The sequence below is a fragment of the Dendrobates tinctorius genome, unplaced genomic scaffold, assembly GCF_039654945.1.
Source record: "Dendrobates tinctorius isolate UK_male_01 unplaced genomic scaffold, ASM3965494v1 ptg000358l, whole genome shotgun sequence".
NCBI lineage: Eukaryota > Metazoa > Chordata > Amphibia > Anura > Dendrobatidae > Dendrobates > Dendrobates tinctorius.
The window spans coordinates 455,619-481,858 of record NW_027362024.1 but is presented as its reverse complement, the minus strand read 5'-3'; the positions used below and the strand labels follow the sequence as shown (position 1 = coordinate 481,858).

At 46.8% G+C, this 26,240-nt stretch overlaps 1 protein-coding gene across 1 annotated transcript; it reads right to left on the bottom strand.

Annotated features, from left to right (window-relative positions):
* Positions 1 to 25,734, bottom strand: LOC141075492 (uncharacterized). The gene is made up of 8 exons (XM_073562580.1): positions 25,723 to 25,734; positions 18,922 to 19,071; positions 18,613 to 18,792; positions 18,406 to 18,529; positions 18,225 to 18,322; positions 17,936 to 18,026; positions 11,744 to 11,768; positions 1 to 2,717 (listed from the first exon to the last, which is right to left on the bottom strand). Exons 1-8 carry the CDS (start codon positions 25,732 to 25,734, stop codon positions 1,322 to 1,324), a joined length of 2,076 nt encoding a protein of 691 aa, XP_073418681.1. The 3' UTR covers positions 1 to 1,321.
* Positions 25,735 to 26,240: the final 506 nt, after the last annotated feature.

The following is a 26,240-nucleotide window of genomic DNA, read 5'->3' as shown; positions in this document are numbered from 1 at the left end:
GTGTGGCAATGCTTTATTGAACCACAAAACAGGCAGATAACACATAGAACAGTCCCAGCAAAATACCCAACAGAGTGCACATTACAGAGTCTCACCCTTCCACTGATTCGCTCCCAGGATCGCTACCCCACCTGTGGCACGCACAGAGAGGAGGTAACGACAAGTGTAGGAAGATGACAATCCATTCAGTCCATACAAGGTAAAAGGCCAGTTGATCCGAGGATCATAACCTGGCTTCTCCAAACATATCCATGGTTCAGCGATGGTCAATGGAGCAGATCTATATTCTTCCAACCGAGGCTGAAAACCCCTAGGTTGTTTCCTGTAGAATGATAGATCCGTGTCCCTCGTGATGTAAAAACTATATGAAGTATATAGTTTGAAGTCTGGGATCTGCCTATATGGGGCTAGTTTTCTGTTTTGGATAACATGATACATGAGTTTAAGTTTTTTTTGTCTAGTCTCGCTTGAATATAGATCAATATTAAATAGTCACCTGATGACGCCTTTGGTGATCACAATGAAACACGTAGAAATAAGAGGCTTGGAGAGTGAGTGTATATGTCACCTCACCCTATATACTGAGATGCGAGGTATATGTTTTTTTCTATTAGCCACCTACTGACTAACATTCAGGGGGTGAATTATGGGTATAGATTTACATTTGGAATTAATAAAGTTTAGTTTTATCCTTTTGTCAGCAAACATGAGGAATGACAAGAGACAACCCATTTAAGAAGATTCAATTTTGGTTAAAACTATTCCAACACTATGAAAATAGAAAAAGGCTTCTCCCCTATGTGACGTTTCTGATGTTTATTAACAGCTGATTTCCAAGTAAAATATTTCCCACATTAAGAAAATGAAAAAGGCTTCTTTCATGTTTGACTGCTCTGATGTCTAACAAGAAGCGCTTTCCGGTTAAAATATTTCACACATTCTAAACAGCAAAAAGGCTTCTCCCCTGTGTGAGTTCTATGATGAGATGGCTCAGTGGTTAGCACTGCAGCCTTGCAGCGCTGTAGTCCTGGGTTCAACTCCCACCAAGGACAACATCTGCAAGGAGTTTGTATGTTCTCCTCATGTTTACGTGGGTTTCCTCACACATTCCAAAGACTAGATAGGTAATTTACATTGTAAGCCCTATTGGGAACAGTGATGATAATGTGTGCAAACTGTAAAGGGCTGTGGTATATGTTAGCCCTATATAAAAATAAATATTATTAGTTAGATTCCATTTCTGGTTAAAATATTTCCCATATTATGAACAGCAAAAAGGCTTCTCCCCTGTGTGGGATCTCTGATGGTGATCAAGATTTATTTAACATTTAAGAGGTTTCTCCCCTCTGTGAGTTATTTGGTGTGGAACAAGACTCCCTTTGTGGTTAAAACACTTTCCACATTCTGAACATGAAAAAGGCTTCTCCCCTGTGTGGGTTCTCTGGTGGATTACACAATCTGATTTATATGCAAAACGTTTCCCACATTCTGAACAGGAAAAAGGCTTCTCCCCTGTGTGAGTTCTCTGGTGCCTAACACAATCTGATTTATATGCAAAACATTTCCCACATTCTGAACAGGAAAAAGGCTTCTCCCCTGTGTGAGTTCTCTGGTGGGTAACAACATTTTTTTTCAGTGCAAAACATTTCCCACATTCTGAACATGAAAAAGGCTTGTCCCCTGTGTGTGTTCTCTGGTGAGTAAGAAGCACTGATTTCTGTTTAAAACATTTCCCACATTCTGAACAGGAAAAAGGCTTCTCCCCTGTGTGAGTTCTCTGGTGATTAACAATATATGATTTCTGTGTAAAACATTTCCCACATGCTGAACAGGAAAAAGGCTTCTCCCCTGTGTGAGTTCTCTTGTGGGTAACAAAATGTGATTTATGTGCAAAACATTTCCCACATGCTGAACAGGAAAAAGGCTTTTCCCCTGTGTGAGTTCTCTTGTGGGTAACAAAATGTGATTTATGTGCAAAACATTTCCCACATTCTGAACAGGAAAAAGGCTTCTCCCCTGTGTGAGTTCTATTATGTTTAACCAAATATGATTTCTCGCTAAAACATTTCCCACATTCTGAACAAGAAAAAGGCTTCTCTCCTGTGTGAGTTCTATGGTGAGTAACAAAATGTGATTTCTGGTTAAAGCATTTCCCACATTCTGAACAGGAAAAAGGCTTCTCCCCTGTGTGAGTTCTTTGGTGGGTAACAAAATGTGATTTATGTGCAAAACATTTCCCACATTCTGAACAGGAAAAAGGCTTCTCCCCTGTGTGAGTTCTCTGATGCTTAACACAATCTGATTTATTGTTAAAACATTTTCCACATTCTGAACATGAAAAAGGCTTCTCGCCTGTGTGGATTCTCTGGTGCTTAACACAATCTGATTTATTGTTAAAACATTTCCCACATTCTGAACAGGAAAAAGGCTTCTCCCCTGTGTGAGTTCTCTGGTGAGTAGCAAATTCTGATTTCCAGTTAAAACATTTCCCACATTCTGAACAGGAAAAGGGCTTCTCACTTGTGTGAGCTCTTTGGTGTCTAACAAAATATGATTTCTCATTAAAACATTTCCCACATTCTGAACATGAAAATGACTTCTTTACTTTAGGAGCAGTTTGTTTTTTAATGCCTCTTTTGTGACATTGATTTCCACTATTAGTCAGTAATGAATCAGAAGATGGGACCTGTTTCATAGGATCAGATGACAGATCTTTGCTGTGAATGGATGATGATATATCTGGAGTAATAACAATCACTTCAGTTGTATCTTGTAGGATCTCAAGATCATCAGATTTAAAAATTGAAGATGTCAGCTGTCCCTCTGATCTCCTGGTACAGTCATCTGCTAAGATAGAAAACAATTATTATTTATTAATAAAATATCCTTGAGTTTTATATTTTTGAACATTTCTATTTAAACTGTCCATAAAAATGGCAAGCTATGTAAAAAAACTTTAATTTTTACCAAGACAATGACAGTTCACAGTCTAATAGAAAACCTTGTTGGATGAACCAGTAGTGTGCGGTGTTCAACTGTTGGTTCATTCTGCCTCCCAAATATCAAATAAAAAGAAACCAATCAATGTTATGTAGGCGAAAATAATACCAATTCTCATCTCACAAAAAACAAGTCCCCACTCAGGTCCATCATCTGTCAGTGGAAAAACAGAGGTTCCCACACTATTAGTGGCTCAAAGGCTGTTGAAAAGCAACAAGGTTTCTATAAACCAATCCAGCAAAATCCGCTCTCACTTCGGAGTCTTGCAGTGTGCGCAAACAACATTTAGGATCCCTGTATTTAGCAATATTATAGTGAGAAGAACCCACTTAATTTGTGGTGTCTCCTGGAGCACAATCTGGGCACTATGTGCTGGGTAAGAAAATGGCAAATGTGTAATTTTCACTCTCCAACATCCACTGTGTGTTAATTTCTGGAAAGTGGCTGTGGAGTCAAAACATTCACTCCTCCTACACACGTGGTCTAAATTGATGTTACCCTTCATTTGATGACAGAAAAACCCACAATGGTCACAGAAATAACTTGAATCTGACAAAAGTAACAATAAATAAAAAATCTATGAAAATTAATAAATGAAAGTCAGACATTGCTTTCAACCAGGCTTCCACACATTAAATAGGCCTGGACAGAAATGATGATACCCTGAAAATAATGTGACAAAAGGGACATGTTAAATCGCGATGTGTCCACTAATACAGCGTTGTTCTCCTCTGGTTCAGTCCTCTGTGCTCAGCTTGCGGCTTGTGTATTTATCCCCTGAAGTGACTGTGGCCCGATTACTGACTACTCTTGTGTCTTCTGATTCTGTATTCTGTCCTTCTGGTTCTGACCCAGCTACCTGACTATTCTTCTTGCCATCTAACTCCACAGAATAGCAGGTAACACCATGGTCCAAGCCTAGGGGTCCCAGTGCAAGTCCAGATCCATGTAAGGGTGTTATAGGGCGATGAGCAAGGCAATCCTTGGGATATGGAAAGCAGAGTAGAGCCAAGCATGTTCATGGTGGACATCTTTTGAGCTGCCAGGTGACCATGAACAGTGCTCCCAATACATTGTGTCTGCAAACTATTCCAGCTCGATCTGCATTCAAATAGCTAAATGGCGCTCCTTCCCTTCTGAACACTGCCGTGTGCCCAGACAGTAGTGTACAATTGTATGTAGGGTATAGTGTGAAGCTGGAAAATAATTTGTAAGATCCATTTGTTTTCTATTATCCTTTGTGAATAATTTATCACCACATAAAGTGACACACGTCAGATATTAATAATGGGGTCTGATTAAGAACACAAAACTGGCTGCAGGAAGAGGTTAAATCAGAGGATTTTGGACACTACTGTAATCAAACACTGTGACTATAGACAATAACATCTACTGAAATGATCAAACTCCACAGTCTCCATCAGTAATAAATGAGCAGCTAGTGGTGAAACCTCTCTGGGGTAATTAGAGTATGGGGCTCGGTGACGTCACAATCTAAACTATCGTGAGGGCCAATATTTTCTGTCAGATGAGTTTCATGAAGAAATATTACACATTTATAGAGAACTGTGTATAATAGTGCAGAGCTGAGATGTCTTAAAGAGAACCTGTCAGCAGGATTGTGCTCAGTAACCTACAGACACTGTCAGGTCGGCGCCGTTATACTGATTACAGTGATACCTGGTGATGAAATCCGTCTTGTGGTTGTTGTGTAATCTGTATTTGTAGTTTTCAGTTAATGAGATTCTCGTGCTCTGGGGCGGGGCTGTGGGTGGGGCTGTGGGCGGTGCTTTATGTGGTGCTCTGATTACATGTTCATCTGTATTGGCTTATGACAGGTCGCTGATCCCTCACTGACCTGCCCCCCATTATTACATAATGCATATAATAGCATTGATATTATTGTTGATAATGCCTATAATATTGTGGCTATTGTGAGGCTTAGAAAAAAATTACATCCAGCAAAATGTCACCGGCGATGGCGGCGCCTGCGCAGGAGCATCTATAAGTAAGAGATAGAGGCTACTGGACAGGGGCCGCTGGTGACATTTTGCTGGATGTAATTTTTTTTCTAACCTCACAATAGCCACAATATTATATGCCCCCCCGAGGAAGCGGTATTTTCACCGCGAAACACGTGTTGGGGTGCACAGATCAGCGCTCTCTTTGCACCAGGACATGATGGGTATGTCCATACAATGATATTTCTCTTCCCCTTCGTTTGGGCATCTGTGCAATAGATATAATACACAGTGCTGGTCGTTTTCTGCCTGGATTGTACTGCACTCGCTACTGCGGGGACGCTGGTCCGCTGGTGATGTCTTACTGCCCCCCTTATGATATGCTGCATTTTCAGATTATATTGTCCACAGCGAATTAGATATCAGTGGGGGTCATACTCATTGCCACAGCACTAGAGATTCATACTGCCAGGGTCTAGTGCCATAGACTTCTGTGGATTAACTCTTTTCAGTGCAGACTCCCCAGCACTTTTTACCTGCACTAATCCATTTCCCTTACAAAGGGCCTGAGTGCTTTTCACATGATAACAAATTTATTTGTTGCTGATTTGTCTGTCTCAGTGGGCTCCGGGCAGTCATTTATTGCCTCTTTATTATCCTATCATGATTGTTCTGTTACTCTATATGTGCCTGTTTTTTGTCAATAAAATTTTGCACTGCTTTAGATCTGGACTCCAGCATGCTCTTGTTTCTTTCCAATTTAGTGGGAGCCGTCTCTGTTGATTGAGACTACATGAGGGAAGTTTGGCCAGAAAGACTGGACCTGGTCTTGTAGGGACCATGAGACATTCAGTAGCACAGAAGGGAGAGAAGATTCATCCAATAAGATCTCAGGGATCTAGGAAGCCAACAGCATCATTACCCTCCGCTTTCTCTTACAGGCCCAGCATAATACCTTTCTTCGAGTGATTTTCTATATTCTCAGCACATTCTACGTACGCTGTCATTTGGCTTTATAGTTACAGATCTCGGCAGGTAAGGGTCAGCATCTTCTAATACCAAGTGGAACCTCCACGTTGTAAGTTCAATAGAAAAGGGCTTTCAATGCCCAAAGTAAGCTAGTAACATAGTTTTGAAGGCTGAAGGAAGACCTTATGTCCATCTAGTTCAGCCTATTTTTAGTGCAGCTGTTCTGCATTGTTGATCCTGGGGAAGGCAAAAAACCCACAGAGTAGAAGCCAATTTTCTCCATAGGGAAAAAAATTCCTTCCCCTAAGCTGGGTCAACCATCTATCTATAATATTATGTTATTCGTAACCTTCTATACTGTTACTCACAAGAAAAGCATCCAGGAAAGAGATATTCAGAAAGCCTATTTCTCCATAAGAAAGATTGTTTTGTATGGAGCGTAAGGAGAAGAGAACTAAGGACTAGGGTTAGAGCAGAGCCCTTCCTCAAGTTCTAAGCGCAAGGCCGGGGTAAGGTCCCCGAGGTTGTATGAATACTAATGGTCCTGCAGCAGACACCGGAGGAATAGAAGTTGTCACCACTTTATTCCCACACAAGACTTGGGGGCACAACAGCAACTTGAGTGAGCTGGGACTTAGTAGCAAGGAGTCCCCGGAGCAGGCTACAGCTGTCTGCCGTACAAGTTGAGTTCAAAGAACATCGAAAAGGAGGAACTCCAGTGTAACTGAGTACTGTGAGTACTTCAAATAGGTGCTAGAAGGGAGACGTTCAGGAAAGGCATATGTTGGCGGAGTGTTGGAACGGAGTGCTTCATCTTGCCTGGAAGTTGGCTGAGCTCCTGACCTGGAGGAAATGGCACGGATGCGGGCACCTGTACGCACAACAGACTGTGAATAAAGCTTTGGAACTACATGCCCTGGTGTCCTCCGCTTATTCCTGCGCCAACACACTCAGCACTGCTACATCTCTGTGCTTAACACTGCACCATCTACGTCTCTTCCCTATTTCTTCATCTACTGTGCCCTGGGACTACAGCCCTACCTGTGGAGGGCCACAACATCATTGCTGCACCACACCATCTGTCCCAGAGGATCTGTCTGCAGCGTCGGCTTAACATCTCCATTGCTGAGCACCACAGGTGGCGTCACGAATCATCCACTCATAAACTTTAAACATTATCCGAACGCACTTGCAATCTTCCATTTACAATGGACGCCCAGGGCCATGGACCGGGTCACAGCTGCCGTGACAACTCCCATTGAGATCAACGGGCCCGGTACCGAGTACCCTACGGCCCTGCCCTGCCAACAACAGGGGGCGATCCAAACAGACCTAATTTTGATAACCTTTCTGGGTATTGTAATGAACCAACTCCATTTATCATTTTAGTAGCCGCCTTTGAACCCTTTCAAGTTCAGTAATGTCTTTCTTGAGCACCGGCATCCAAAATTGCACACAATACTCCAAGTGTGGTCTGACGAGTGATTTGTACAGAGGGAGAATTACGTTTTCATCTCGTGTCCCCAGACCTCTTCTTTTTTTTTTTTAATCAGATAGTTTTTATTAAAAGTTTTAGAAATGACAGGCATGTACAACTTACAACATGTTGTCAAACATTCCCTTCCCCCATAACACCCCCCTCCCTTTGTCCGATGGCATATATACTGGTGCATAGCGAATAAACCCAATTCCATCATACAACCATATCATAGGAGAGATGACGATTAGCAACCGACAGGAGACCACCTCCAGGGCCCACCCATTAATCTAGGAGATTTGAGGCAGCCAGGCCGGGAACCTTCAACCATCCCTCCCAAATTTTCCCAAAAATATGCGGCACACCCCTCCTGAGGTACACAAATTTTTCCCTATGTAATATTTGGTTCAACCTATTAATGTATTCTTTTCTTGAGGGGATTTTGGCAGAGATCCAGTGATAAGCTATCAGCTTTCGGGCCACAAATAGCATTCTGGCCACAGCAATTTTAAGGTATTGATCCCCTCCCACCTCATCAACATAGCCCAAAACACAAACCGTGGGGTCCCTGGGAATATCCTGTCCCGTGACCAAGTGTATAAGGCTAAGGACCACGATCCAGAATATTTGCAGGCAAGAGCATGTCCACATCGTATGTAAAATGTCCGCATTATCCATCGTGCACCTGGGGCACCTCGAATCCAACCATAACCCTCTACTGAACAACCATTCGGGAGACCTGTATGTCCTATAGAGGATATATAGCTGAGACAGGCGGCCAGGCTCATTAAGAGATAATCTGGGAATCATCTGTAGAATCGAGTCCCACTGTTCCGCTGATATCGTACCCAGCTGTTGTTCCCACTTTGTCAGTGCACCAATAGGATGCCTTGACAGGACCTGTCCAAGTAAGCCACCATACACCATCGAAATCAGTCCCCTGGTGGACCCCTGCATACCAAGCCTATGGACAATGACGTCACGGTGTACGGTTAGGTCAACTTTTTTGCTCTGCACCATATACGCGTGACGCAGCTGCAAATATTGATAAAACATAGAGCGTTGGAGGGGAAATTCCCGTCCCAATTGCTCAAAAGTTTTAAAGACCCCTCCCTCCACCAGCTGCGACACCCACCATATGCCAATCCGCCTCCAGTGAGCAAAGCCTCTGAGCATTTTCATGCATGGCAAATGCTGATTGTCCCATATGGGGGAGTACTTTGTAAGACCGCGTATTCCTCTCAGCTGCCTCAGCTTATCCCATACCCTAACCATTAGAAGCACCATAGGGAACCTGAGTGCAAGGGATCGAAATCTACCCGACTCCAGACTCGACACCAGTGATCCCCGCCCCACTAGAAATTGAAGGATCTTCTGACCTCCCACCAGATCCACCAACTCGCCCTCCATTCCTCCCGCTACATGCTGGCATTGGGAAGACAGAAAATAAAGCCATGGGTTGGGCAACGCAAGTCCCCCCTCTTCTTTAGGTTTTTGCAAGTGTTCAAGTTTAATTCTCGCGCCTTGTTTCAGCCAGATGAGCTCTCTAAAAATCATATTAATTTTATGAAACCTGTTCTGGGGAAGCCAGACAGGGGAGTTATGAAGGACATATAATAGTTGCGGCATAACTACCATCTTCAACAGATTCACTCTTCCCACAACAGAGAGGTGTAACTTTGCCCAGGCCTTAACCTTCTGTTTGATCCTGTCCAACAGCGGAACAAGATTTAGGCTCTCATAGTCTGTCAGCTTATTGGATATTCTTATGCCCAAATATTGGAGGGACGTTGCAACCGGCACACCTACCACACTGCAGGAGCATGAGTCCAGTGGGAGGAGCGCAGACTTCTCCCAGTTAATAACCAGACCCGAGACCTCCCCAAACGCCCCAAGAAGTGTCATCGTGTTTTGTAATGATCTGTCCGCGTCCGCTAAAAATAACAACAGGTCATCCGCATATAATGCTACCTTCTCCTCATGCTCCCCATACCGGAATCCCTCTATGCCAGCATCCGATCTTATCCTCGAGGCCAATGGCTCCACCGCGAGAGCAAACAGCAGCGGGGATAAAGGGCATCCCTGCCTTGTTCCTCTATGAAGTGAAAAAGGGTCAGACAACTGACCATTAGCCCTCAGCCGAGCACTCGGCTCCGAGTACAAGAGCTTGACCCAGCCAATAAAGCCCGGGCCAAAGCCCATACAGTGAAGCGTCGCCCATAAATAGTCCCACTCCACACTATCAAATGCCTTAGCGGCGTCTAGGGACAGAACCACCCTCTTCCCGGCATTATCAGCCCTCACCTGCATATTCAGGTATAATCTCCTAATATTCATAGCCGTCGATTTGTTGGGCATAAACCCCGTCTGATCGGGGTGTATCAACACAGCTACTACTTTTGAGAGTCGAATGGCCAGGACCTTCGCTAAAAGTTTAATGTCTAGCGTCAAGAGGGAGATGGGCCTATACGACGCGGGCAGAGTTGGATCCTTATCCTTCTTCAACAGCACGGCAATGACAGCTTCTCGCATAGACGGTGGGAGAACACCCCGTTCCAAACTATCATTAAACACTGTCAATAGAGCAGGGAGCAACACCGTTCTATACCGTTTGTACACCTCAGCTGGCAACCCATCTACCCCAGGTGCCTTACCATTGGACATGGTTCCCAGAGCCTCCTCCAACTCGTCCAGACTTAGAGGTCTATCTAGAAAGTGTCTATCCTCAGGAGTCAGCCTTGGGAGATTGGCAGCCTCCAAAAAGGCAACAACATCCTCTGTCGGGGCTCTAGCATGTGAGGAATATAAGTCAGCATAAAAAGTCTCCAGAATTTTTAAAATCCCCGGTGCGTCAGTGAGTAGTCGCCCATTCACATCCTGAAGACCCGCTATAGTCGCAGACCCTCTCTGTGCCGATGTCACGACAGAAAGCAAATGCCCCACACTTTCCCCACTCTCAAAATATTGAGTAGACTGAAACAGCCGTTTTTGCGCCGCCGCCTCTAATGTCTGTTTGGTCACCTTTGACTGCGCCTCCCCCAACCGCTTCCGAGTGACAGGTGTGCTCTGTGTTGCAAGGGCCCTTTCCGCATCTTCCAGTTCCTTGAATACAAGTTGTGATTTTGCCCTGGAGGCGGTCTTTATTTTAGAAATCTCTCGTATGTACATTCCCCTTAAGTACGCCTTTAAGGCCTCCCAGACGATCCCACTAGAAGTCGAGCCTCTATTAAAACTAAGATATTCCTGCAACTCAGGGATAAAGCCGTTATTCTTATCGATTAGCTGCAGCCAAAACGGGTTGAGGCGCCAGAGAGGTCTATCACTGCTCCTGTTCCCGCCCCCCCCAAGCATGACTGAAACAGGCGAATGATCAGATACCGTTCGCGCCAGATATTTAACCTCTAAAGTTTTTCCCAGCATAAGATCATCACCCAGGGCCAGATCGATGCGAGACAGGGAGGAGTGAGTAGAGGAGAAGCACGAGAATTGACGGACACCAGGGTTACGGCATCTCCACAAGTCGGTCAAAGCTATCTCCCGCACGAGCACCCCAAATGGCATAAGATTACCTCCCAGCCTCAAAGGTTCATGGCTACCCCTGTCCCAGTGTGAATCCAGAATATTATTAAAATCTCCCACCACCATATGCGGAACCCCCGGAAAATCTCTCAGAATGGCAAGAACTTCATAGATAACTCTACTGCTATATGGCGGAGGTATATATATAGATATCAACACCAGTGAGGTAGAAAAGATTGTACAAGATAGAAGAACAAATTGCCCCTCTGTGTCCACCACCACCCGGTGACACTTAAATTGAGTCCTGGAGTGAATCAATATACTAACCCCCCTAGAGTATTGGGAATGAGTAGAGTGAAAGCCCGCCTGTACCCATCTCTTATCCAGGATTCCCAGCGTCTCCTGTGTGAGATGCGTCTCCTGCAAACAAACAACCACCGGCTTCTGGTCCGTTATGAAGGAGAATATGGCCTGTCGTTTTACCGGCGACTTTAACCCCCTGATATTCCAACTAAGTATCTTAAAGTCAGCCATTATCGTACCATAGCATATTGCCTACCATCTCCCCCCCGGCCGTACCATAGCCAATATTGAAATGTACAAGTATGCCAAAGGACATTTTGAACCTAATCCCTCCCCCCTCCCCCCAAAGAACACCCTCCAACAATTCCTTGGGCTGAACCAAGGGTGCAACAAGTAAGGGTGCTGTCGAACCCTTCCACCCCATTCAGCAGGCGCTTCAGTTCCTTTTCACTACCCGCATTTGACAGGATATAACCCCACAGCACTTTGCATTTTTCCTTATCCGTATTCAGACCAAGGCCCCATAAGGACCACAAATTCTTAAAAAACAGCATATAACAGAGTAATATAAGAATAAACAAAAATATAACTTCTTAGGCAGTCCATTGCCTCAGGACCGCAGACTTCAACCGCAAGGCTCCATAATAACTGAGCGAGCCAAGATACCATCAGCCACATTCCTGCTCCTTCCCCTCCTTCCTCAACTGTCACTCGTTAAGGTCCAACCAGTCTACGGCTTCCCTGGGGTCCAGAAAAAAGTGGGTTTTATTCCAGGCCTCAACACGCAGTTTAGTCGGGAAAAACATGGAGTACTTGACGCCACAGGCTCTCAGACGCTTCTTGATGTCTGTGAACTTCGCTCTCATCTTCTGAACTTCCGGCGAAAAGTCCGGGTAAAAGGAGACTCTGGATCCTTCTATTGTAAGGTCAGGGTGTTCTCTTGAGTATCTAAGGATAACGTCTCTATCTCTATAATGGAGGATTTTAGCCAGCACAGGTCTTGGTGGATGACCGGGGGGGGGCCCGAGTCGGGACTCTGTGTGCTCTTTCCACTGCATATAGGTGTGTTAGATTGTCCTCACCTACTTTTTCCTTAAGCCATGTTTCAATGAAGGCAGTAGGATTCTTTCCCTCACAGCGCTCTGGCATGCCCACAATACGAACATTATTCCTTCTGGATCTATTTTCAAGGTCGTCAGTTTTAGCCCAGACAGCTGCCATGTCCTTCTTGAGCTCTGTACAATGCTGTCCTGAGTCAGAGGCCGAATTCTCCACAGCACCCATACGTTTTTCCAGCTGGCTTGTTCTGTCTCTAACACTGTGCAGTTCATGTCGCACAGTCTGCATGGACTCCTGCAGAAAGCCCAGTTGTGTCAGGACATGTGAGATCGCAGTCCCACAGTGCACCACTGCCAGCATTACATCTTTGTTGGTGGGCTCGTCTGGAACTTGTAGTTGCAAGGCTGTGAGGTGCTGTTTATTTCTTTCCACCAGATCACTCCAGCTAGGCTCAGTTCCCTTCCCCCCCTGCACTCTGGCATGGGCAGCCTCCTCCTCCTCCCCCATTCCCGGGCTCATGTCCTCTGCCACAGTCTCCTGGTCCATATCAGAATCCTGGAGAGACTTCTGCTCTGCCTCGGCCGTGCGGGCAAAGCGCTGCAGCCTGGCCGCCACTGCCCTGTTCCTAGCTGCGCTGTCTTCTGCGGCCTCCTCTAAGGCGCGCGCTGTGGCGGCGGCGCCATCTTGGCTCCCCGCTCCGGCCTCTCCTGCCACCCTTCTCTGACCTCTTTTCCCCATATCCTGGGGTGAAGCAGCGATCTCCGGTGCCCCGCGGTGTCTACCGTCTCCGGTGCAGCCTCCAGGGGTTAAACTAGCCGTGCTGTGGGGACAGAACGGCTGAATTAAGCAGGTATATGCGGGAGCTCAGTGGGCACACGTCTTCCTCACATGCCGCTCAGGCCACGCCCCCCCCAGACCTCTTCTAATGCATCCCATGACCCTATTTTTTCCATGTCTGATTTCCCCAGCAGTTTCCCATTTAGTAAGTAATTGTAGCATCTGTTTCTCCTTCCCATGTGCATAACCTTACACTTATCTGTGTTAAACCTCATTTGCCATTTTTCAGCCCAATTCTCCAATTTACTCAAATCTGTCTGTAGTTGCAAACTGTCCTCCTTTGTGTTAACTACCTTACATAGTTTTGTATCATCTGCAAATACTGATATTTTACTGTGTAAGCCATCCACTAGATCATTAATAAATATATTAAATAGTAGGGGGCCCAATACAGACCCCTGTGGTACCCCACTAGTGACCCTGGCCCAATCTGAGGATGCCCCATTAATAACCACTCTTTGTTTTCTATCACTAAGCCAGCTACCTACCCATCTACACACATTTTCCCCTAGCCCAAGATTTCTCATCTTACTTACCAATCTTTTATGTGGGACAGTGTCAAATGCTTTAGAGAAGTCAAGATAAATGACATCCAATGATTCTGCTTGGTCCATTTGAGAGCTTACATCCTCATAGAAGCTGATCAGATTAGTCTGACAGGAGCGATCCTTCATAAATCCATGCTGATATGGAGTTAAACATTTATTAACATTGAGATATTCCATAACGGTATCCCTTAGAAACCCTTCAAAAATTTTACCCACAACAGATGTTAAGCTTACCGGCCTATAGTTTTCAGGTTCCCTTTTACACCCCTTTTTGAATATTGGTACCACATTTGCTTGCCGCCAATCAAAAGGAACAGACCCTGTTTCTATAGAGTCTTTAAATATAAGGAATAGAGGCCTGTCTATCACATTACTTAATTCCCTTAATCCCCGAGGGTGAATGCCATCAGGGCCTGGTGATTTGACAATTTTAATCTTACTAAGGCGGTTCTGCACTTCTTCCTGGGTTAGGCAGGTAATACTTAATGGGGAGTTTACATTATCACTCTGCATTTCCTCTGGCAAATCCTTTTCCTGTGTGAACACTGTTGAGAAAAAAGTATTTAAAACATTTGCTTTTCCCATATCACTCTCTATGATTTCACCCTCATTGTTCTTTAAAGGGCCGACACCATCAATTTTAATCTTTTTACTGTCTATATAATTAAAGAATAGTTTGGAGTTTGTTTTACTTTCCTTAGCAATGAGTCTCTCAGTTTCCACTTTTGCTAAATGTATTTGTTTTTTACACATTTTATTTTTTTCTCTATAACTTTTTAATGCTTCTTCATGGCCTTCTTGTTTTAGCTTCCTAAATGCCTTGTTCTTGTTATTTATTGCCCTTTTTACATCCTTATTTAGCCACATTGGTGTTCTCCTGTTCCTAGCCCTTTTATTTCTGTACGGTATGGCTAGCTCGCAGTGGGGGTGTAAAACTGATTTAAATATTTCCCATTTATTTTCTGTGCTCCTATTTTTGAGGACATTGTCCCAATCAATTCGGCGAAGGTCCTATCTAAGCTCATCAAACCTTGCTTTCCTGAAATCCAGCGTTTTTGCAACCCCCTTCCAGGGCACCTTACTGAAGGACAAGTGGAATTGTATTATATTGTGCTCACTGTTCCCTAGGTGCCCATTGTGATGTACAATGTCTACAAGATATGATGTTTTCGGTTGGAACTTTCCAGAAAAATCCGGCATTCTATGACATTGAAAACTGCCAGCCTGGCAGTGGGGCTGCAGCCCCCTCTCTTCCCCTTCTGAGTTACATGGTACACTGTAGTAGTTTCCCTTCCCCCCAAGTGCTATAAACCAGGACACTTCCTGTCACACCATTTGGCTTCTCTCAGCCTCAACTGAAAGAAAAAAAAAAGTTTGGGAAAAGGGTCTTTGTCTGAAATCAAGGTTAGAAGTAAACCTTTAAGAGCCTGCCCTGCGAAAACCGTACAAAGTAGAGATATGAAAATCATCTTTTGGTAATCTGAGCGGTCCCAGCTCCGCTACAGTGTCACTTCCGCAGTTCTAACATGTCCAGACCCTGAGATATGATTTGCTCCCAAATGGACGGTCATATCGCATAGATGTTTGATGTTTTCTTGATGGGCTCATTATGCTGGGAAACATGATACCACTGATGAGTCCATACCAGCTTCTCCCATAAAGTTATAGCTAATCTAAGTTTTGTAGCCAAATTATAACTTGGATGAGAGAGGTGGGATTAACCCAGAATGCACCTCTCCGTGATGTCACATCGCAGAGTCTATAAGACATTCCCTTGGCAAAACCAGCAGAGGAGGGCTCCAATCCTCGTGCTGACAAGAACTCCAGATGAGTGGAGATGTGTGGCTCCGCCTTCTTTCTCCGCCGCATGGTTTTGCCTAAAGAGCCATGAACAACCGTGAGTGTACTTTCTATGTTCATCCATCTTTTATTTTATATTTGTAACTGTACATAATTAATGTCTCAACTTTATAGCAACTTATCTGTAATCACTGTCCTCTTTCGGAAAATAAATGATTTGATATTTAGTCTGCCTCCATGCTCTAAGAATCGAACTATACGCCTTTGATAGATAATCGCTACTAATTCAAGGGGTTTGCCACGGACCCTCTTAATTTAACACTGTGAATTAAGTAACTGTGACTGGTGGCAGCGCGTTGTGTATGGCTATTGCGGCTTGCTGGCAGTACAGAAGGGTCTTATATTGCTGAATGAGGGGCTGCTGCCACAGCATTGATAATTCCCTTACTGCAGAAGCCTAATTGCCGGTTCACAACAGGCAGCCCGTCCGGCAACCAAATATCCTAGGTGCAGTTCCCTGACTGACCTGAGGGTAAGGGGGGCGCCGGAGAGCTGCGAGTTCCGAAGTGGAACTGAGGAAGTGGGATGTACATAAATCCCCGCAGTACTTAGAAGATTGATAGCAGTGGTGGGGCACCCAAAATACTCCCCTGCGGCAAATTGTAGAGCGAGATTAGCTTGCTGGATATTTTTGGTCACATGGTGCCAGTGGTGGGATAACTAAGATAAGACCCCCCACTGTGCCTGTGATAGCCGTGTGCCGGCAGTGTGTCTCGTCCCTCCGTCCGCTGATACACCCGTGTCAGTGGTGGGACTGTGACATAGTGGAGACACAGGGTCCGCTGTCCGTCGCGTTTTGGTGGCAGCGGGACCCCCGTCAGTCGCCGTATCGGACGAGCAGCGGTGGGCTGTTTGTCACATATTGGTGGCAGCGGTGGGATAACTACCGCTGTTCATCACATATTGGTGGCAGAGCGGTGGGATAATCCTAGAGCATTAGTGATTTGGTTTGAGCAATCATTCCTCTCACTAAAAACCTACACGTTCCTGCGGGAATCCTGCTTCATAGGTTTTGGAGAACAGACTCAGTGGTTACTAGTCCTGAGACATTAGTGTGTACTTGCAAGTATCCCCTCCCGTTTCTTCGTTTTTCTTTTCTATCTTTTATTTGGCAACCATGGCGCAGATGAGAGTGGAGTGGTATCAGCAGCAGAAAAAGGACACCCTTACTGGGTTATGCACGTACTGAGGCATAGACGCCGCAGGCGGAACCAAAGATCAAATGATCGCGGGTCTAGTGCAGCTGGACAACGACCAGAATCCAGCGGGCGCAGACGTTGGCCCAAGTGGCAATGGGGCTGCAGCAGAGGCTCCACTCATGAACGCTGGCCCCACATTCAATCAGAGCACGCTGGACCCCTACCTGCAAGAGGCCTTGGACGCACTCCCTGCTGAAGACAGTGAGGCACGGGGGAGGCAGATCCAGCAATATCGGCAGGAGGCCCAAGCCGAGCGCCAGGCCCAGGCTGAGAGAGCCGAGCGAGAGGCGGAGAGAGCTGAGCGCCAAGCTGAGGCTCAGAGAGCCCATGAGCTGGAGATGCTCCGACAAGGGGGGCATACCCCCACAGCCCGAAGCGGTGAGCCCAGCAGCGTCCAGACTCCTAAACCCCAGCCAGAGCATTTTCCCGTGATGGAAAAGGACGGGGACTTGGACACGTTTCTGCGAGCCTTTGAGAAAGCCTGCAGACAGTACCGACTGCCCGAAGACCAATGGGCCAAGTACTTGACCCCAGGGCTAAAAGGCAAAGCTCTGGAGGCGTTTGCTTCTCTTCCGCAAGCGCATGATGATGACTATCGCGCCATAAAGGAGGCGCTGATCGCCAAATATCGGCTGACACCTGAGGTATACCGAAAGAAGTTCCGACACCTCCAACGTGGCCCACATGATAGCTACAGTGATGTAGTGCAAGGACTCAGGACCCACTTTGACCAGTGGATCCACGGACTGTCGGTTTGAATCCTTTGAGCAGCTACGGGACCTGATGATCAAAGACCAGTTCCTGCATCTCTGCCCAACGGTGGGCTGTTCGTCACATATTGGTGGCAGCGGTGGGATAACTACCGCTGTTCATCACATCCATCGACTCGTACTTCTGTTATTCTATCTGGCCTGTTGCTTAAAATTAAGTCCAGAAGGGCCGTCCCTCTAGTTGGGCCCTGCACAAGTTGTGACAGATAATTATCCTTGGACACTGACAGAAATTGGTTTCCTTTCTGAGATACGCAGGTTTCAGTTTCCCAGTTTATTTCATTTGAACAGTTTTGGATGGCGGAGAATGTTGTGGTCTAGAGGCAAAATGGTGATCATGGTAATACGGCCGGACTACACCACCGATAAAGCAGCCACAGCCGGTGACTGAGAGGAATCTGTGACTTCTCTGCATTCAGTGGTTACTACTCACCTGGGTAGTCATATGTGGGAATTTCCTCTTTACACCACTCATCATCTCTCACATAGGTCTCTGTAGTATTAATATGGGTCAGATCTTCACCCTGAAACAAATATTGTAAAAGTCACCGACAGATGGAGAAGTCCCATCTATGATCAGCTCTAATCCTGCCATCTCCACCGTTCTCATTACACAAGTATAAAACATATAATACTGGTGGATAAAACAAGACTGAGCATAAGACCTTCACAGCCGTCTACACATCATAGGGGAGATCTCCTGACACCTTCTCTCCATCTACCTGATGTTCCTGAGGAGCACTGGGATCTTCTTGCTTACAGTCCTGTGGAAGAAGAGGACGGGGACATCTCTCTGGTGTTGTCCTCTTACTGGATAGATCTGGAGGAAACACATACAGGGACTGAATTCATTCTCTACATACAGAAAATTATAGGCCGTGTGTATTTAGTCCTGTCTATTACCTGGTGATGTGAGGGGCTGGCGAACCTCCATTATGACATTCTTGTACAGATCTCTGTGTCCTTCTAAATACTCCCACTCCTCCATGGAGAAATAGACAGCGACATCCTGACACCTTATAGGAACCTGACACATACAATGATACCGTCATCCCCCCGATCCCTTCATAGTGTTACTGTGTAATGTCCCAGCATTCCCAGCAGTGTCACCTCTCCAGTCAGCAGCTCAATCATCTTGTAGAGGAGTTCTAGGATCTTCTGGTCATTGATGTCCTCATGGGTCAGGGGGTGAGGTGGAGGCCCCGTGATTGGGCTCAGTGGTCTTCCCCATCCCTCAGACACAGGGTCCTGACAGCGATCACTAAAGGTCTTCCTCACCACTGTGTAATCCTGGTTATGGAGAGACACATTAATAAATCTCACTACAGACATTTCCAGAGTCCTCACCTCTCCAGTTCTGTCCATCTGTTATTCCCATAGATAAGAATGATGTAATGTGACGTCATCAGAATCTCTCACCTCTCCAGTGAGACGGAAGAGGATCTCTAGGGTGAGGTGTAACATCCTCTCCATCATCTTGTCTCTGTCCATATGCATCCTTGATGGGTAAATCAGGAAAATTTTCTTCTGTAGAAGATCTTCACTGAGAGGATCCAATATTGTAGAGACCTGAATGAGAAGAAGATGATCCAATGTAACATGATAAGAATCCTGCGTAATAATACAATTACTGGAGATAATAAGGGAAACATATGAGGAGATTTATTATCTTACAGGGTTTAGTTTTCTTCCCTGACATCTACTAATAAAACCTATATATTTAGGCCACAGACAACAAGCAGTTTCCTCCTCGGAGTCGGCAGCTGAACACGTTCCTCATAGACTCATCTTCCATAACGCTAATTCTCGTCTCATTACCGACACTGGAATCGGCATCAGCAATACTGCAGGAGAGATTCATTACACGCGACATGAGAAATAACTCCTTCATGATGAGGACGACATCTTCATCTTCTAGTGCGGCTCTAGAAATAGATTTGTCCAGAGTCGGTCACTGCCTCCATCCCCACCGGCCGTCTATATGAAGGTTTCCCGTCTTCCCCGCACTGGAATCTTCTATCACGTTAGATCTTAGCTCTGAGTCACACACAGAAGTTTGAGGCTTTTAGAGAAGATTTTTAGTTTCCACAATCAACGCGGACAGAAATGATCTGATCCCAAAGTCTCCATGTACAGTGATTTATGGGGTTTATTTCTGGCCTTAGGCTTTCCCATATTACAGGAAAAACTCCAGAAAAAGCCGATATTAACACCTTTCCTACATTAGATGTACTATTCCGTCCATGTGACCTGGGACCTAAGTCCCAAGGACGGAATAGTACGTCTAGCACGATCAGCTGCGCTCACGGGGGGAATGCAGCTGATCGTGGCCGGGTGTCAGCTGATTATCACAGCTGACACCCGACACTATGTGTCAGGGGCGGTCACGGACCGCCCCCGACACGTTAACTCCTGGCACACTGCGATCAAACACGATCGCAGTGTACCGGGGGTTTAGGGAAGCATCGGCAAGGAGGCTCCCTCCGTGCTTCCCTGAGACCCCCACAGCAGCGCGATGTGCAGCACTGCTGCGGGGGTCTCCTTCCCTGCAGGTCCCCGAATCCAAATTGGTGGCGGGGACCTTCGGGGGCCTGCAGGGAGGCGGCTTCCTCTTGGCTGCAAAGCGCCAGCATGAGGAAGCCTGCAGCACTGCCTGTGACAGATCGCTGATCTTTCACAGCGATCTGTGATGTGACAGATCAGCGATCTGTCACATGACAGTTATGTCCCCCCTGGGACAATGTAATAAAGTTTAAAAAAAGTGTAAAAATAATTTATAAAAAAAAAAAAAAAATCGCTAAATAAATTTAAAAAATATATATATATATTCCCTAATAAATTCATTTTTAAAAAAAAATAAATAAATAAAAGTACACATATTTGGTATCGCTGCATCCGTAACGATCCGCCCTATAAAACTGTCCCACTAATTAACCCCTTTATTGAACCTCTTAAAAAATAAAAAACGAAGCAAAAAATAATGCTTTATCATCATACTGCCGAACAAAAAGTGAAATAACGCGCGATCAAAAAGACAGATATAAATAACCATGGTACCGCTGAAAACGTCATCTTGTCCCGCAAAAAACGAGCCACCATACAGCATCATCAGCGAAAAAATAAAAAAGTCATAGCTCACAGAATAATTATTTTTAATATAAAATTGTTTTCAGTGCATAAAAGCGCCAAAACATAAAAAAAGACATACAGTAAATGAGGAATCGCTGTAACCGTACTGACACGAAGAATAAAACTGCTTTATCAATTTTACCGCACGCAGAACAGTGTAAACGCACCCCCCAAAAGAAATTCATGAAATGCTGGTTTTTGTTCATTCTGCGTCCCACAAATCGGAATAAAAAGCGATCAAAAAATGTCACAAGCCCGAAAATGGTACCAATAAAAACGTCAACTCGTCCCGCAAAAAATAAGATCTCACATGACTCTGTGGGTCAAAATATGGAAAAATTATAGCTCTCAATATGTGGTGATGCAAAAACTATTTTTACAATAAAAAGCATCTTTTAGCATGCGACAGTCGCCAAACATAAAAACCTGCCATAAATAGTAAATCAAACCCCCCGTTATCACCCCCTTAGTTAGGGAAAAATAATAAAATAAAAAATAAAAATATTTCCATTTTCCCATTAGGGCTAGGGTTAGAGTTAGAATTGGGGGGTTTCCACTGTTTTGGCACATCAGGGGCTTTCCAAACGCGACATGGCGTCCGATCTCAATTCCAGCCAAAAAGGTCAAATGGCGCTGCTTCCCTTCCGAGCTCTGCCATGCGCCCAAATAGTGGTTTACCCCCACGTATCGTACTCAAGACGAATTGCACAATAACTATTGGGGTCCTGTTGCTCTTGTGAAAATAACAATTGGGGGTAAAAAGATCATTTTTGTCGAAAAAAAACAGGATTTTTGGGTTGCTTACCGTAAAATCTGTTTCTCGGAGCCTTCATTGGGGGACACAGAGACCATGGGTGTATGCTGCTGCCACTAGGAGGCTGACACTATGCAAAAAAAGATTAGCTCCTCCTCCGCAGTGTACACCCCACCGACCGGCAGGGAATTTCCTCAGTTAGTGAGAAAGCAGTAGGAGAAGTAACAGAACAGATTGAGAACAGAACAAACAACTCAACTGTAACCAATCAACCAAAGTAAGAACAGGAGTTGTAGAACATGGGAGGGTGCTGTGTCCCCCAATAAAGGCTCCGAGAAACAGATTTTACGGTAAGCAACCCAAAAATCAAGTTTTCTCGTTCGCCTTATTGGGGGACACAGAGACCATGGGACGTCCCAAAGCAGTCCCTGGGGTGGGAAGCAAACTTCCATCAGGCCAGTGGACTCACCACCGCTGCCTGCAGAATCCTCCTACCTAGGCTGGCAACCACCGAAGCGTAGGTGTGGACCTTGTAGAATTTCACAAACGTGTGAACCGATGACCAGGTTGCAGCTTTGCAAAGCTGCAGCGTGGAGGCTCTGTGTCGTACCGCCCAGGAAGCACCAACTGCCCGGGTAGAGTGCGCTCTGATCCCCGGAGGGGCCACTCGATGCTTAACCCGGTAGGCCTCCAAAATTGCCGATCTGATCCAGCGAGCAATAGTAGCCTTGGAGGCCGGGTGACCTTTCTGCGCCCCATCTGGAATGATGAAAAGAGAGTCTGTCTTCCGCAAGGAAGTCGTCCTAGACAGATAGATTCTCATCGCCCTGACCAGATCCAGCTTGTTCAGGGACCGCTCCCGAGGGTGAGTAGGACTTGGACAGAAGGACGGCAGAACAATATCCTCATTGAGGTGAAAGGAGGACACCACCTTCGGAAGAAAAGAGGGCGGAGGCCGTAGAACTACCTTGTCCTGGTGAAGTACCAAGAAAGGAGAGCGGCAAGAAAGAGCCGCTAATTCCGACACGCGCCGGATGGAAGTGATGGCCACCCGGAAAGCTACCTTCCAAGAAAAGAGAGAAAGGGAAACATCCCTGAGAGGTTCAAAAGGAGAACCTTGCAGAACCTCAAGAACCAAATTAAGATCCCATGGATCCACGGGCGCTTGGTACGGAGGAGCCGTGTGAGCCACGCCCTGAAGAAAGGTTTTGACCTGAGGGCGGGAGGCCAACGTCTTCTGAAATAAAATGGACAGCGCCGAAACTTGACCCTTCAAGGAACTGAGAGCAAGCCCCGCATCCAGCCCTGCCTGAAGAAACGCCAGAACGGAAGGGAGCGAAAAGCACATGGGCGCGATGTTATTGGCCTCACACCAAGTGAAATAGGCCTCCCAAGTACGGTAGTAAATCTTGGAAGACGATGGCTTCCTGGCTCGGATCATGGTATGAATTACTCGACCGGAGAATCCTGCTCGTTTCAAAACCTCGGTCTCAACAGCCACGCCGTTAAATTGAGCGGCCGAGAATTGGGGTGGCAAAACGGGCCTTGAGACAGCAGATCTGCCCTGTCTGGAAGCTTCCAGGGGGCGTCCGCGAGAAGATTGACAATGTCCGCGAACCAAGACCTTCTGGGCCAATTCGGGGCGATGAGAATGACTGGAATTCCTTCTGCTTTGATCTTCTTCAACAGCTTGGGAAGAAGGGGCAGGGGAGGGAACAGGTAGGGGAGCTCGAACTGCGACCAATGAATGGCCAGAGCGTCGGCGCCCACTGCGAGAGGATCTCGAGCCCTGGATACAAACTGTGGGACTTTCCTGCTGAGGTGAGAGGCTAGCAGATCTACATCCGGGGTCCCCCAACGACGGCAAAGCTGAAGAAACACCTCCGGATGTAGGGACCACTCTCCTGCCGCGAGACCCTCGTGGCTGAGAAAATCGGCGGCCCAGTTGTCCACGCCGGGAATGTGTACCGCGGAGATTGTCGGTACCGAAATCTCTGCCCACTGAAGGATCTTGGACACTTCTGCCAGGGCTGAGGCACTCCGTGTTCCTCCTTGGCGGTTGACATAGCCACCGCTGTGGCATTGTCTGTCTGAATGCGGATAGGCAGGCCCCTGAGGAGCCTCTCCCAGTGGACGAGAGCCAGATAAATTGCTCGTATCTCTAGGACGTTGATCGGCAGGGCTGATTCCCGAGTCGACCAACGACCCTGAACAGTGTGATTGCGGAACACTGCCCCCCATCCGAGGAGGCTGGCATCCGTTGTTACAATCTGCCAGTGAATGGGAAGAAAAGACCGCCCCAAGAGGATGAGAGATGACGTCAACCACCAGTTGAGAGACCACTTGATCCGGCATGAATGACGAACAGGGTGATCCAGGGACAGAGCAGACTGTTCCTCCTTGACAGAATGGCGTGTTGGAGAGGTCTGGCGTGAAATTGGGCAAAGGGAACTGCCTCTATCGCCGCCACCATCTTTCCCAGGACCCTCATGGTTGTTCGGAGGGACGGATATCGTGTGGTCTGCAGCGATCGTACATCCTGCTGCAGGGAGAGAATCTTCTCTCGTGGGAGAAAGACCCTTGACCGACGAGTGTCGAACAGTAGGCCCAGAAACACAAGGCGTTGAGAAGGAACCAGACAGGACTTTTTCCTGTTGACGATCCACCCGAAATTGGAAAGAGTGTCTAGGACGATCTTCAAACTTAGGCGTGCCTGGTGAAAAGAGGGAGCTTTGATCAGAATATCGTCGAGGTACGGAAAAAGAACGAGACCTCTGATCCTCAACAAGGCCATCAACGCAGCCATGATCTTCGTGAAGACTCTGGGAGCGGTGGCGAGACCGAAGGGCAGCGCAACGAACTGGTAATGTTCCTGGCGAACCGCAAAACGCAGGAACTTCTGATGTCCGGAGAATATGGAAACATGTAGATAGGCATCTTGGATGTCTATTGAACACATGAATTCCTGCTCCTCCATGGAAGCGATTACCGAACGAACCGACTCCATCCAGAAGCGGCGAAGACGGACTCTCTTGTTGAGCCGCTTGAGATCCAAGATGGGTCGAACCGTCCCGTCTTTTTTCGGCACCACGAATAGGTTTGAATAAAACCCTGTGAACCGCTCCGATTCGGGAACGGGCACAATCACCCCGGAACTGAGGAGAGAGGCGATGGCCGTGAAGAACCCCGGGATCAAGGCTGGATCTTTTGGAGGACGGGATTTGAAAACACGATCCCGTGGAAGAGAGACGAACTCTATCTTGTATCCTGACGATACGACCTCCCTGACCGAGGTGTCCTCTACTGAGGCCAGCCAGACGTCCTTGAAGAACAAGAGTCGACCTCCCAATTGGAAGGGACCCTCGGGAGTCAGAGGATAGTCATGCTGAAGTGGACCGTCCAGATCTGGATCTGGATGGTCTGCCCTGTGAAGAGTGGGATCGCCAGGAGGGAGTGGGTCTGAATGAAACTTTCTTCCTATCTTGGCGTGCCTGCGGCCTTTGTTGGTTGGAGGATGTCTCCGCCGTATTGAAACGGCGGAAAGCCCGAAATGGTCGAAACTGACGCCTTAGTGGAGGTCATGCGAGGCTTTGTTGAGGGAGGAGGGAACTCGTGCCTCCGGTGGCATCCTTAATAATCTGGTCCAATTGGGATCCAAAGAGGCGTACTCCCTGAAAAGGCAGGTTAGTAAGAGACTTTTTAGATGACAAGTCCGCCTGCCAAGCTTTGAGCCAAATTGTACGTCGGATTGCCACGACATTGCTTGACGCCTGAACTGTGCAGGATGCGGCATCCAAAGAAGCAGAAAGCAGATAATCCCCCGCATGGGAAATCTGATTGGCGGGATCGGCCAATCGATCTGGTTGTGCTTTCTCTAGGATGCCCTGACGAAGATCCTCTGCCCAAGTAGCTATGGCCTTTGCTGCCCAAGATGAAGCAAAGATTGGGCATACCGCCGTCGAAGCCGCTTCGAAGGCAGACTTCGCCAGGGATTCTATAATTCTATCATTAGAATCCTTTAAAGACGCCACACCTGAAAGCGGGAGAACCGTGCTATTAGACAGTCTGGACACGGGCGGGTCCACCGAGGGAGAGGCAGACCAGTTATCCATGAGCTCTTTAGCAAACGGGTACAGTACGCCGAGACGCTTTCCTCTTTGAAAGCGTCTGGTCGGATCTTCCCTTTCTCTTGTAAAAATCTTTCCAAACTCGGAATGAAAAGGAAATACCCTGGAGGGTGTTTCCTCCCGTCTGAACGAAACCTCCTGATCTGAAGATTTCGCAGGGGAGTCAGAGATTTTGAAGGTGTGGTTAATTGCCGCGATGAGGTTCTGTACTGTAACTTTCATGTCCGCGTCCTAGCCAGATTCCAGCTCTACAATCCCTTCAGAAGACATATCCGAGAACGCTTCACCTGACTCGGGTGAGGAGGCACGGGAGGGCGACTGCTGTGAAGGACTAGGTGCAGATGATGGGCCAGGAGAGGATTCCGGCCGGAGATCCTGCCTGGGCCTTTTGCGGCTTCTGCTAGCTGGCTCAGATGAAGCGTCTTGTGACCTGCTGGACCCTGCAAAAGTGTCCAGGGGCAACTTGTCAAGAACGGCCACTAGGGACTGAGACACCCTGGTGAGGTCGGCCACAGATTGTGAAAGAGACGAGGCCCAGCCAGGAATGGGTGGTTCGCTTTCCCGTGGCGCAATAGGTGGTTCCTGGACGGGGTCATGCTGAACGGGATTGCTGCAGTCCAGGCAGATGGGAGTAGGCTGACCTGAGGGAAGTTTGCGATTGCAAGAGGAGCATGCAAAGAACTGGACTAGGGTGCCCGTGGGGACTGGCGGACAGCCACGATCAGGCT

Excerpts from the sequence above, each read along its gene's own strand:
- LOC141075492 (XM_073562580.1), bottom strand. Across the intron at positions 18,793-18,921 it reads TCTTCCGTCTCACTGGAGAG|GATTACACAGTGGTGAGGAA; the intron begins GTGAGAGATTCT and ends CTCCATAACCAG. Across the intron at positions 11,769-17,935 it reads TCCCACATATGACTACCCAG|AATTTGTGGTCCTTATGGGG; the intron begins GTGAGTAGTAAC and ends CTGTTTTTTAAG.